Below are 11,835 nucleotides of genomic sequence, written 5' to 3' on the forward strand. Positions count from 1 at the left end.
ATCTAGTAATGTTTTTTAATTTACAAAATATACAAATCAAAATGTTTAAAAATTTAAGCGAATTTTTTAATAAACGGATCGATAACTTTTAATTTTACTATATCATGGGATTTGGCTTTGAACGTGCATTCCCGGAAATGGGATTCTCGTCCTTAATATTCTTTCCACCAGATGATTCCATTGACGATGGTGAGTTCGCCTAATTAATTAATCAAATTAAAATAGTTTGGTCAGTTCAACGAAAAAATTCAACCAATTTAATTCAATTATTTTGAAAAATATAAAAATTGAAAAATTATTAAATATTCATTTTCTCCCATTGCCATTAAAATAACCATATGTGATTTTGTTGTTGTTGTATTTTTTAATTAATTCATAATAAAAGTTTCTATTTTTCGGTTGGTTTTTTTTTTTTGTTTTCGACGCTTAGCTAATATATTTATTATATATTATTTATATGTATATCTACAGTAGTTATTAGCATTATCATTATTAAACTGTTGTTTGCTTTCTTTTTGTTTCGAATCTGCGTAATTCGCAGATCCATTTCTTTTGTTTGTTGGTTTGTTTTTAGACAAGTTAAGATTTAAAAAAAAACTCAAAATTACACTTATATACGTGTTGTTAGTTCTTCTTTCCCCGCGCTTTCCTCTCGATTCTGCTTTCGCTTCGCTTAAATAACAAAAAAATTGTCGCTTTTGCCAAATAAATTATATATGCATATATAATGAAATACATACGTTCATATACTTGGTAAGACGTAAATGTAGGGCATACAAAAAAAATTAAACTAAAACAAAACTTGCTGCGATTTCAATCGGAGGTTAAAAAAATTAGGTATATATATATAAATACAAATTTTGTTTTTCTTAGTTTCCTTATATTTTTTGTTTTTTTTTTTAACTAAAGAGCAATTTTGGGTGTGGGCGGGGGCGTTGCGAATTATCGGCAAATAACTACAAAACAAGAATCGCAGAGTTCAATTAGCAGGATAGCAAGCCAATCAAAAGAATAAACAAACATTTGCGATCGCTGAATGAAAATAAATAGTAATGCGGATATAATAAACGTCGTCAGGTCGTAGGATCCCAAAACTATATATACATATAATAAACACATATATATATTATATATATATAAAATTGTCGATTTCCTCGTCCCGAGAAGCGTGCGTTCGGCTCGACTTGACTTGCATTTTGGTTGTCATCGTAATCATTTTATCATCATGATTCTCATACATTATTATGTTCGGTTGTTGTAAATATACAATCTTTCATATACTCTATTTATATATATTTATTTATATATAATTTGTATATAGTTTAATTAGCTTTTTATTGCAGTTGAGTATACTATGTTGACTTGTTTTTTTGTTGGTGTTGTTGCTGGTGTTGTTGTTGATCCTATTTCGTTTGTTTATCTTTTCTTTTGTTTTGTTTTTTGCTTTGTTTTTGTTTTTGTGTTTGTGTTTGCTTTTGTTTTTCGATTCGATTCGTTACTAGGCTTTATCCATATTGCTTCTTGATCTTGTAGTTGTCTGACGGCTCTATTCTCCTTTTGTAGTTATCTTTGAGTGGTGTGTTTGTTTGTGGCTATTTCTCTGGCTTCTTTCTCCGCCTTGCTTCAATGCTTATTTAAGTTTACGTTTGTTTTTAATTTACGCTTTGCTAATTATAAATTATGTTTTAGTTTTTTTTTGTGTTTCTTGTTGGAGTTCTTGTCGCAGCTGTTGGTTGATTTATCCTGATTTGTCTTGTGCCAAGTCCATTTAGTCCGCTTAACCAGTTATACACTGCCACCATATACTCGGTTGCCGACTGGAACTCGATCCGAACACAAGTGAATCGCGGCCTGGTGGTGGTGGTAGTGGTGGTGGTGGTGTTAGTGGTGTTGGTGGTGGGGAAAGATGCGTCCCCCAATGGAGAGAATTAGGAGAATGGAGCAGGATGCACGCGGTTTCTCAGTCATTGTCGTGGGCCCCCGCCAGTCGTCGTCATCATCTAAATCATTCCCAGACGACCACAAATACGGGTTGATCCGGGCATGCGAAACGAGGACAAAGGCTAGCTGCTGGCGGCGGCCACAATGGACCAATCATCATCGCAATCTTCATCAGCTGCGCCAAAAGAAGCTCTTTTTGAGCCTGACGGACAGCTTGCGATGCACGCGCAGCCTAACCTGCTCCTGATCCTAAGTATCGTCCGACATGAACGCGTTCTGAGTCTTCGACTCCTCAATGCGGCGGATCTGCTGACGCAAATACATGATTCTGGGGGATAATAGGAATGCAATTGAGTATTATTTGAGTTAATTCCCATTCAGTTGGCAACGTCCCACTCACTTTTGTTCCTGCAGGGTGGCATTGATCTCGGTGCTGCGCACCAGGCTGCGGGCGCACTTCAATTCCGCGCATATCCTCGTACAGGTGATGTCGCCAAACAGGTGCGTATCCTCACAGCACTTCTGCGCCTTCGAGAAATAATGAGACATACACATTTACAATCAGTTACGGGTCCACGGGCAAACATTCAGCGGCCAAGTTAGTGATTAATATGCAGGCAAGTCCTACCTCACAGCTTACCTGACGCTCCAGCACCTCCGCCTGCCAGTTGGTCACGTGCGCAATCAGGTCGGCGCGGAAGTATTTCGCCAGCTTCGGTGAAATCTCGGGGCCGCGTAGGTTTGCCGCCTGCCCCGAGGATCCCACGCAGCTCTGCAGCGAGCTTAGCGTGGCCGACGAGGTGCCATCCACTGCAATAATAGAATTTAATAAATAATTATATATATTTTCACGAAAGATAATTTGAAACATTTGAAACAACTTTGTCAAACAGTATTACAAATTAATTATGGATAATAGTTGAAAAAGTTTAATTAAAAATCAGGCATTAAAACCGAATCAAATATCGATTTCGGTAACGGTTACGGTTTTGATTCGATTTTAACGGTTCAGGATAGCGGTTACGAAACCGGTTGCAATCTCAGCTTTAAATATATATTAATATGTCTTATAAATTTGAAGCAAAGCCACTCCAAAATGCATAAACAAAAACTATAGTAGTAAAGTAAACATCGAAGGATTTTTTAGAACCTTTTTTTGGAATTAGCTAACAAAACATTTCTATTTCAAATTCCTATAACAATAGAAGCCTGGTAATTTGAACTCACATTTACGCTGCTGCTGGGCCTGCTGCGCCGCCTGCAGCTGAAGGCTGGCCGCTGCCGCGGCTGCCGCTGCGGCGGCCAACTGTTGCTGCTCCAGCGCCGAGCCGCTCAAGTCCAGTTCCTGTGTGGGCGTGGGCGGGCCCTCGCCACCCGCCGCCGCCCCGCTGTTGCTGCCCATCGAGGTGATCACACTGATTCCGCTGACGGCGCCCAGGCCGGGCACGATGCTTTGGCTGCTATTCGCTCCACTGGAGCCGGAGGAGGCATTGCCGCCGGGCGTGGCCGGCGAGGCGTTTGCCACCAGCACTCCCACTCCGCCGTCGAGGGTCGCCTTGAGGCCGAAGGGTGGATTGCAGGTGTAGGCGTTGCTCACGTTGTTCGTGTGGCCCACAATCGTCGGGATGGGACTCTTGGTGTAGCTCAACGACGGCGAGAGGCTGTGGTGTGGATGCGGCATGTACAGCGGCGAGTTGACACTGTTGTCTCTGCATTGCGCATATACAAAACAAACAATGAAGTTGCATCGTTTTTTTTTTCAGACAAGAGTTCAAGTTCATTTCACTCACCGTAAGCTGCTTAGACTGCTGCCGGAGACCGAGTTGTTGACCGAGTTGTAGGCATGATTGACCGAACCGTCTGCCGACGAGCCAACCGAGTTGACGCCGTGATGCGATTGCACATCCAGGACGCCCAGGCCCAGGTGCATCTTCTGGCGCATGAGCAGCGCCTGATCCTTGCCCTTGGCACCCGGTGGCAGTGGAGCATTCGAGTTCAGATGGTGCTGGTGTGGGTGCTGGTGCTGATGCTGATGCTGGTGCGGATCCTGACTTCCCAGTGTGGGCACAGTTGTCTGCAATGCATCATTGTGTTGAGGGCAAGCTCTCGCTGCAGCTACAGTTAAATGCAAAACTTACACCAGATGTGGAGCCAATGTGGCCGACAGCGGAGTTCCTTAGGCTGCTGCTGCTGCTGCTGGCGTTGTTGTTGCTGCCTCCACCGCCGCCGGCACTGTTGCTGTTCACCATGCCCGACGACGACAGTCCACTGGTGGGCAGCATTGTGGCCCCCGTCACCGGGCCACCGCCCGCTCCGCTGCCGTAGTGAAGTCCCGCCGCCGTTCCTGCGCCCGTCGCCGACGAAACGGAGGAGTTGGCATTCGGATGGGAGGCCAAACGGGGCAGGGCGTTGCCCATTGGCTGATCACTACCGCCACCGCCGCCGCCACCAGGAACGCCACCGCCCGGTCCGCCACCGTGGGTGGTGGGCGTGCCGCTCAGCGAGTAGCTGGCCTCCGAGGTAGGCGTAGAGTCGCCACTTATGTCCATGTCAGCATTGTCGTTGTGACGACCTGCGGGCAAGATTTAAAGGTCAGGAGTTAGAAGGATTCTGGGAATATGGTGTCATTGCAAGCTTTGCAAAAATCGAAGAATTTCATTTGATCCAATTGGAATAAATATTATTAAGAAAAAAAACCTATTGGATTGTTCTAAACCCCTCACAAACTTCATTTTCCTTTAATTAGTTATATTTTAAAGCTAAAAATTTAATTTATAGAACTATACTTTTTTTCCTTTTCCAAAAAAAATTACTTTCTTCCTTACTTACTTTACTTTAGACATAAATTTAAAGCAGATCAAACTTTATAATTAAAATAAAAAGGTCTCAGCTATAACAAAAAGCCCAAATGGAACGCCATTCTTCGAGTTTGCCAAGCTTGAAAGGATGAACTTAAATCACTTTTCTCACCATCCAAACGCCTACGATGGCTGGGCGGACCGCCATCGTTGTCGTAATTCCATCTCAGTCGTGAATTGTCGCGCGAAGAATTGGAATGTTTGTATGCTGCATTGAATGAAAATAAAATGTATTTAATTTGTGTACATAGGCTAACTTATGGCAGTCCTTAAACTTACTCGATCTGGAGAAACGATCATCGCGGTCGCGATCGCGATCTTTATCGCGATAGTCCTTCTCACGATGCTGATCACGCGGCAAATTTCTGAAATCATATAACATGTTAGCTTAGATTTTTAACAGAAAATACTTCTCAAAACTTAAAGTGACAAAAATAAGTTAACAATAAGTTTAGTTATTATGTTATTGGGATAACACTATCACTTTGTTTACCTTTCTCTGTCCACCCATTCCTTTGGTTTCTCCCACTGAGAGATTTCCGTCTTGCAGTTGTAGTAATACATTTTTCCTGAAAACGAATTTAGAGTTGAGCTCAGAAGCTGGACAAGATGCATCTGGTGTAGGTCAACTCACCCGATGAGCTGACATGCTCGCTCCAGTCCCCATAACGCGCTGTCCGCTCACCGCGATCACTGCGCTCGCGTTTATCTATAAAAAAAATACACAAAATAATTGTAGTAAATTATGGAAAAAGGACAAGGAACCAAGCAATCTGGACATACCTGCATATTTGTCCTTCTTGTACATGTCTCTGTCGCGATCGGAACCGCGATCCCGCTTGTCGCGCAGGTCGCGCATATCTCGATCCCGCTCCCGATCGCGATCGTCGGACCCCGAGCGTTTGTCGTTTTCCCGCGAGGAGCAGAGCTTGCTGCTGGCGTTGCCTCCTCCACCGCCACCGCCGCCACCACCTCCGCCGCCCCCGCCACGCCGATCCCTGTCATGGTTGGTGCGGTACGACGACTCCGAGTCGCGATCGTTGCCACGTCGATCACGTTTGTCTAAGGACACAGATTTTGTGTAGAGTTAAGGGCATAGAGTTAGAATTTAATAAGCCGTTTATATTCACCTGAATATTTATCCTTCTTGTAGACATCCCGATCTCGGTCCCGCATCTTTTGTATGAAGCTGTACCGCTCGCCGCTGCCGCCACGCCCATTACCGCCGCCGCCACCACCTCCGCCGCCGCCGCCCCGATGATCGCTGCGATCGCGCAGATCATGCGAACGGGAGGATGGCGAATCTATGTCCGGCGATTGGGAACGGTAGCTGTTGCCATTGTTCAATGGTCCGCCGCCGTTGCCGCTGCCGCCCCCGCTGCCGCCTCCTCCACCACCAGCGGATCCGCCGCCTCCTCCACCGCCAGCGCCTGGCGACAGGTCGCGATCGCGGTAATTGGAGGAACGATCGCGTTCGTAGTCGCGCTTTGAACTGCTGTACTTTGAGCTCTGCACGGGTAAATAGAAGCGCACACAGTTTTTAGTCGGTTTAGGTTTACATTCCCCAAATTAATTGCACAGTGCTACAAAATATAATTTTTGTAATGAACTTCTCAAGAAATCCCAGCGGAAATTATAGATGTGATCGAAAAATTACTTTATCTCTGATAAAAGTTATTGAAATTTGTAATATTAAATTAAAGTCATTAAGTTTATATCTCAAATTAAATATGAATAAATACATTTAACAGACTAAAAACTCATCAAATTTTAAGACAAATGTTCTGATACAAAGAACGTAATACAGGTTTAAGGAACTTTTCGATCACAGCCATTATTTCAACAGAGTCTCCTGAGAAATACAGAATCACTGTTGCATTCAGTGTTACATTCTTAATTGCGGTTGATTTAAGTCATGGTTTAGTTAAAACTTTTTAAGTTATTTAATTTTTTTGGGGACAGGGTGGTTAGTTAAACTAAATCTACTTAATAGGGAAATCATAAGTAAATGCATAAATGCCAGCTACTTTTGCCAATGCTCTCGCATGTGATTATTGCCAATGCAAAATAAAATAAACGAATCGAAACGAAACGAAATGAAACGAGACTTAAGTGAAAATGAAATTCCGATGGTTTGGAAAAAACAAATGTGTAATTAATACAGAATTTGGAAATATGTCAAGTCCAAATTTTTTAAATAATATTCCTATATATTTTTCTGTGAGTTATTGTTTTGTTAAAGACGAAATTATATTATAAATAAGAATTAACAAAAAGCTTTTTTATTATTGTATATACGATCAATTATTGTTTTAATTATGTTGGTTGTTTTGTTTTGGTAAAACAAAATAAAAATCGTTCAAATTAAAGCATTCAAATGTTTGTTGTATTTAATTTTGAAATCAAATTTAAGATTCATAATGTTTATTTCCTTGTTGATAATAAACTTAATAATAATCCATATATTGTTTTTAAGAAATTATTCCCTTGGTGATCATAAACTTAATAATAATCCATATATTGTTTTTGAGAAATTATAATCCTTTATAATTTACTGGTTTAATTAATAATGTATCTTATCTGTGTATGTTAAGCAGATATACATTTTTTTCTTGCTTTTGTAATGTTTGTTTATAAATTAAAATATATAAACCATAATTCGCTGAGAAATGTTGTGTTTCAGCGGCGATTTGTGTAGTGTTTTAGCCAGATTTTGGTTTAAAATATACAAATTTTGATAAAAGATTTATTGCTGCTCCTTTTTTTTGGGTTTCCATATTTTGTTGGGTTTATTATTCATTTAAATGTATAATTTGTATTCGTTCCATGTTATCTTGTTTTTTTTTTTTAATTAATTCAGTTATTTGTCTTAATTGTTTTTCAGACTATTTTGTTTTTATTTTATGCGTTTTTCCTCGAGCTTCGATTGTTTTTAGTTATTTTTTTTTTGTAGTTTATATTTTTATCACTTTTTTTTAATGTCATTTTTTTTACTTACTTCAAGGCGACAGATGCCCACCGCTGATGGCGTCGACGTCACTGCCAGCGTCGCTGCTGCTGCGCTGCTTTTGCTATTCGCATTGTTGTTATTATTGTGGCTAATGTTGCTATTGCAATTGGCAATTGTTGTTGTTGAAAGGGATAGGTCAACAGCCATGTTGAGGTTGTTGCTTTTGCTGGATTTGTTGCTGTTGCTGTAGGAGTTGTTGTTGCTCCTCATAGATAATTAATTAATTAAATAATATTTTATTTTAGCTTTTATTGTTAATCCAATAAATGTAATTTTTGGTCGCTTTTTCAAAGGGCACACACTTTTATTAATTTTTCCTTTTGGTTTATTTTTCAATAATTTTCCATTTTGTTATTTGTTTGGCTTAATTGATTGTTGTTGCTTTTTGTTTGAGGCACATTTGTGTTGTTTTTGTTGTCGTTGATAATTTCGTTAAATTTTGTTGAAATCTATTTATGTTATTCAGTTGCACATTCATTTGCTTGTTTTTTGTTTTGGTGTATAATTGTTTACTATGTCGTTTTTAAGGCTATTTTAGTTTGATTAAGTTTTAATTTTTTTAGGCAGCGTTTACAAATTGGTTATGAATTTGATTTCTATTTAAAATAGTTTGATAAATGTTTATATACGTTCGCTTTTGTTATTCTGTTTATAATATATATTTCGAATTAAAGCATATATTTGTGCTGTTCGGTTAAAGATTGTAATTGAATAATTTCTTTCTAAATAGGATATTTTTTTGATAACTATTTCTCGTTTTGTTGTATATAGACCTATTTAACTATTAATCGAATTGGTGTTTTGTTTTTGGCGTTGATGCGTAAAGATTCGTTTCTCAATTTTAGATCAGTTCAGGCTGCAATGCCGCGTTTTTGAATGGGTTAAATGAAACACGATTTGGTCAGTTAAAAAATGGATGAGGTTACGGGAAAAGTAAGATCTGGGATGCACAACAAACACAGCGATTGAAAAAGGAAGAGAAATTTGAACAAAAAAAATCCAAAAATCCAGTCTATACAATTTGTAATTTTGTTGATTTTTCAGTGATCCAACTATGTACGTACTAAAAAATATCAGCAAATGACAAAGTGAATTCGATGGTTCAAGAATCTACGATTTACATTGGCTTTTTTGGTTTGGCTTTAAAGTGCACTACGAATGGAGCTTAACTACGAAACTTAAAATATCCACTATAAGCTGGCATACAAATCGTGATTAATTGCGGTTATAGGAGGGATCTCGGATCGGTCTGCTCACCTGGTAGGATGTGTGACTGGTATGCTTCTCAAAGTACCTAAAAATAAGAGGGAAAATACAATATGAAAATTAGTTTCGTTCGTCATGATATGGTAGATATTAAAAATAAAGCACACTTATTTGGCTATTAAGTTCTGCTGTCTTTATATGTAAACCAAACAAATTTTTAAATATAAAATATATTGTAATTGTATTGCTTTTTTCTGACAAATATTAACCTCTATATTTTATCAGTTTTCTTATCACATTGATTAAGATGTATTTATTTAGCTTACCAAAAACCGAAAAAAACGGGCTTTTATGCCTTGAACTGCAAGCTTAAGTTGAGGCTGGTAGGGGTCTAGATTTTGTAGACTATTCTATTGAATGACACAACTTTTACATAACCAATACCACTAAGAAGCATGACATTTTGCAGAATTTGTTACGTTACTTGTATTAAAACCGTCATTTGGACATTCAAAAAAAGAACCAACCGAGAATTTTTTAAAATGAATAATAATAAAAACCGGTAGCAAAGAAAATATAGTTCTCAGGGTTATCAAAGAAAATGCCAAACTTAAATCGATTTCCCTTTCCTATTGAGTTTTCTTTTATCAATAAAAGCGCTTATCAATGCCGGCATCGATTTGTTGACAGTCATTAAGTTTTGTTGTTTTGGGTTCAACGAACAATCGAAAGCCGGCTAAAAACCGATGGTAAATAAACAAGCTAATTTAACTGCAAAGTGATAAACAAAAATATAAACTTATGTATTTTCAATTGAGAAGCAACGGTAAATGTGACAAGAATTTTTTTTTTGGCCACTGCCAGCTGAGCGCGTGCGAGCGAGAGGCCTCTATTTTGTGGTGGAAAAGTCAAAAAACACTGATAGCGCGAAAATGGCAAAAGCATCGAAGAAAAGTCAAAGTCACAAACATTAAGGGAAATAATAAGTAAAGGAAAAACATTTAATTAAGGCTATAGCAAGAAAATAAAGGCGAAAAACTAAACACGGGCACTGACCGCTCTGCGAGTTAGAGTGAGACGGCGAGATAGCAGAACGTAAACAAAAAAATATACAATAATAGGTGTGTGTGTGTGTGTTTTAGAGAGCACTGTTATTACCGATTTAACGACATATTATTTGATTTATTTAATATATATATTACCCATCGTTCATACGCTGCGGTTTTCTAGCATGCATTACCATCAATGCAAGTTTTTCGCCAAATACGCTGCTGCTTCTGTTGGATTTTCCTCCTGCTCCTCCTCCGTTTTCGTCCGCTGCTGCTGCTGCTGCTTCCTCTTCTCGGGGAGATAATGCAGCCCTATTTTTCCAAATTTATCCAATTTTGTGGGGCCTTTGGCGCCTCCTTTTTGCTCCTTATTCTCCTTCCGTTGCTGCTTCTTCTTCTCACCTGCCAAGGCACGCGCGCTTGTAAGTGTGTGTGTGTGTGTTGTGGTCTGCTTGTATGGGAGGCTCTCAGTGGCATGTGTGTGTGTGTGTGTGGCCTGTGACTCTCAGTGTGTGTGCCTAAATTGCGGTCGCCGTTTTATCGGCTTATTTTGCTGCCTCCTAAAAGTACAAACATTCAAGCCAATCCTTTAGACAGCTTCCTTCTTTGGCCTCCTTAATGCGATTAGCGTCTGTTCCACCACCCAAACGCCTTCGCCTTCAATTTTTCACTTTAAACACGGCGCACTGGTGTGCGTGTGCGTTTCCGTGTGTGCGTGTGTGGTGTCGCTTCATTCGTATTTCGATTCGACTTTTTTTCTTCGCCTTTTGGTACCTTACCGCAATTCGTTTGCCGCTCGCATTCGCTGCGCTGTAATCGCCGCATTTAGTTGCTCCGCATCGAACGACAATTGTTTAATTATACGCCGACTTGCTGCGTTCGCTTTTTGGCCTCTATACTTGGTGATTTTTTTCAATTCTTTTGCATTACGCTTTGTGCGGTCTGTTCGTCGGCACGACTGTGTTGAGTTTGACAGCCATCGGTCGCAGGTGTCGTCTCGCTCGCACATTCTCGGTGGATATAGGATTGTCTCGCTTGCGCTGGCTGCTTGGCGGGAGTGTGAGCAGGCGAGCTATATGACTGATTTGCTTGGTTGCCGTGGTGGACTCTAGGTGGCGCGGCATTTTGTGGGATTTTTTAGTTCATTTTGCCTGTAGGCGTTGGACGGACTGTCGAACGGTCACTCTATGGACAAGGGCTGCCAACTTGAGCCGGATTTGTACTCTGTTTTGGTTATTTTTATTATATTTTTTTATTAATATTTACTAGCTTTGTTTTTGCTAATATTATTAGTTATAGCTAGGTAGTACTCCTGTGTGGGAAAGCTTTTAATACGTTAAATATATTTTAATATATATCTGTTTAATTATTTTTCATGCAAATTTGTTTAACATTACATGTGCGTTTAATTACCGTCGAGGTTTAAAAGCGAACAGATCATTATTTTGTTATATTCTGGAACTTTGCACATCTTTTCAAAAACACTGACATGAAGAAATATTAAGAGCAAAAATGATCTAATTAAAAGGTAAACAGCCATTAGTACAGAGAAAATTTTAAATTCCCTGTTAGACTTAACATAAGCCAAGACAGCAACCAACATGCATGAAAACAAGTTAAACTTATTGTTGCCTACTTTTAGGCTTATCAATTTTGTTTTACAAGCAGTGCATCGTTTTTCGTTAGGTTTTATTTTTGCTTAAAATAGAGCTCAAAATCACTAAACATATTTATTTTATGTGAAAAAAAACATTAAAAATATGGCAATTTG

At 39.4% G+C, this 11,835-nt stretch overlaps 1 protein-coding gene across 5 annotated transcripts; it reads right to left on the reverse strand.

Annotated features, from left to right (window-relative positions):
* Positions 1-696: 696 nt before the first annotated feature.
* On the reverse strand, positions 697-11,032 carry LOC108150004 (WW domain-containing adapter protein with coiled-coil homolog). Of its 5 annotated transcripts, none has more exons than XM_017277948.2 (15): positions 10,844-11,032; positions 10,218-10,624; positions 9,067-9,103; positions 5,930-6,308; positions 5,583-5,861; positions 5,434-5,508; positions 5,293-5,368; positions 5,079-5,164; positions 4,912-5,007; positions 4,080-4,513; positions 3,732-4,015; positions 3,169-3,650; positions 2,582-2,751; positions 2,342-2,463; positions 697-2,269 (listed from the first exon to the last, which is right to left on the reverse strand). In XM_017277948.2, exons 2-15 carry the CDS (start codon positions 10,256-10,258, stop codon positions 2,191-2,193), a joined length of 2,640 nt encoding a protein of 879 aa, XP_017133437.1. In that variant the 5' UTR covers positions 10,259-10,624; positions 10,844-11,032; the 3' UTR covers positions 697-2,190. The 5 variants fall into 5 exon arrangements, with proteins under 5 accessions (XP_017133437.1, XP_017133436.1, XP_017133434.1 ...); XM_017277947.2 differs by having other exon boundaries at positions 2,342-2,469; XM_017277945.2 differs by having other exon boundaries at positions 2,342-2,469; positions 2,570-2,751.
* Positions 11,033-11,835: the final 803 nt, after the last annotated feature.

This window comes from Drosophila elegans, unplaced genomic scaffold (genome assembly GCF_018152505.1).
Source record: "Drosophila elegans isolate 14027-0461.03 unplaced genomic scaffold, ASM1815250v1 contig_149, whole genome shotgun sequence".
NCBI lineage: Eukaryota > Metazoa > Arthropoda > Insecta > Diptera > Drosophilidae > Drosophila > Drosophila elegans.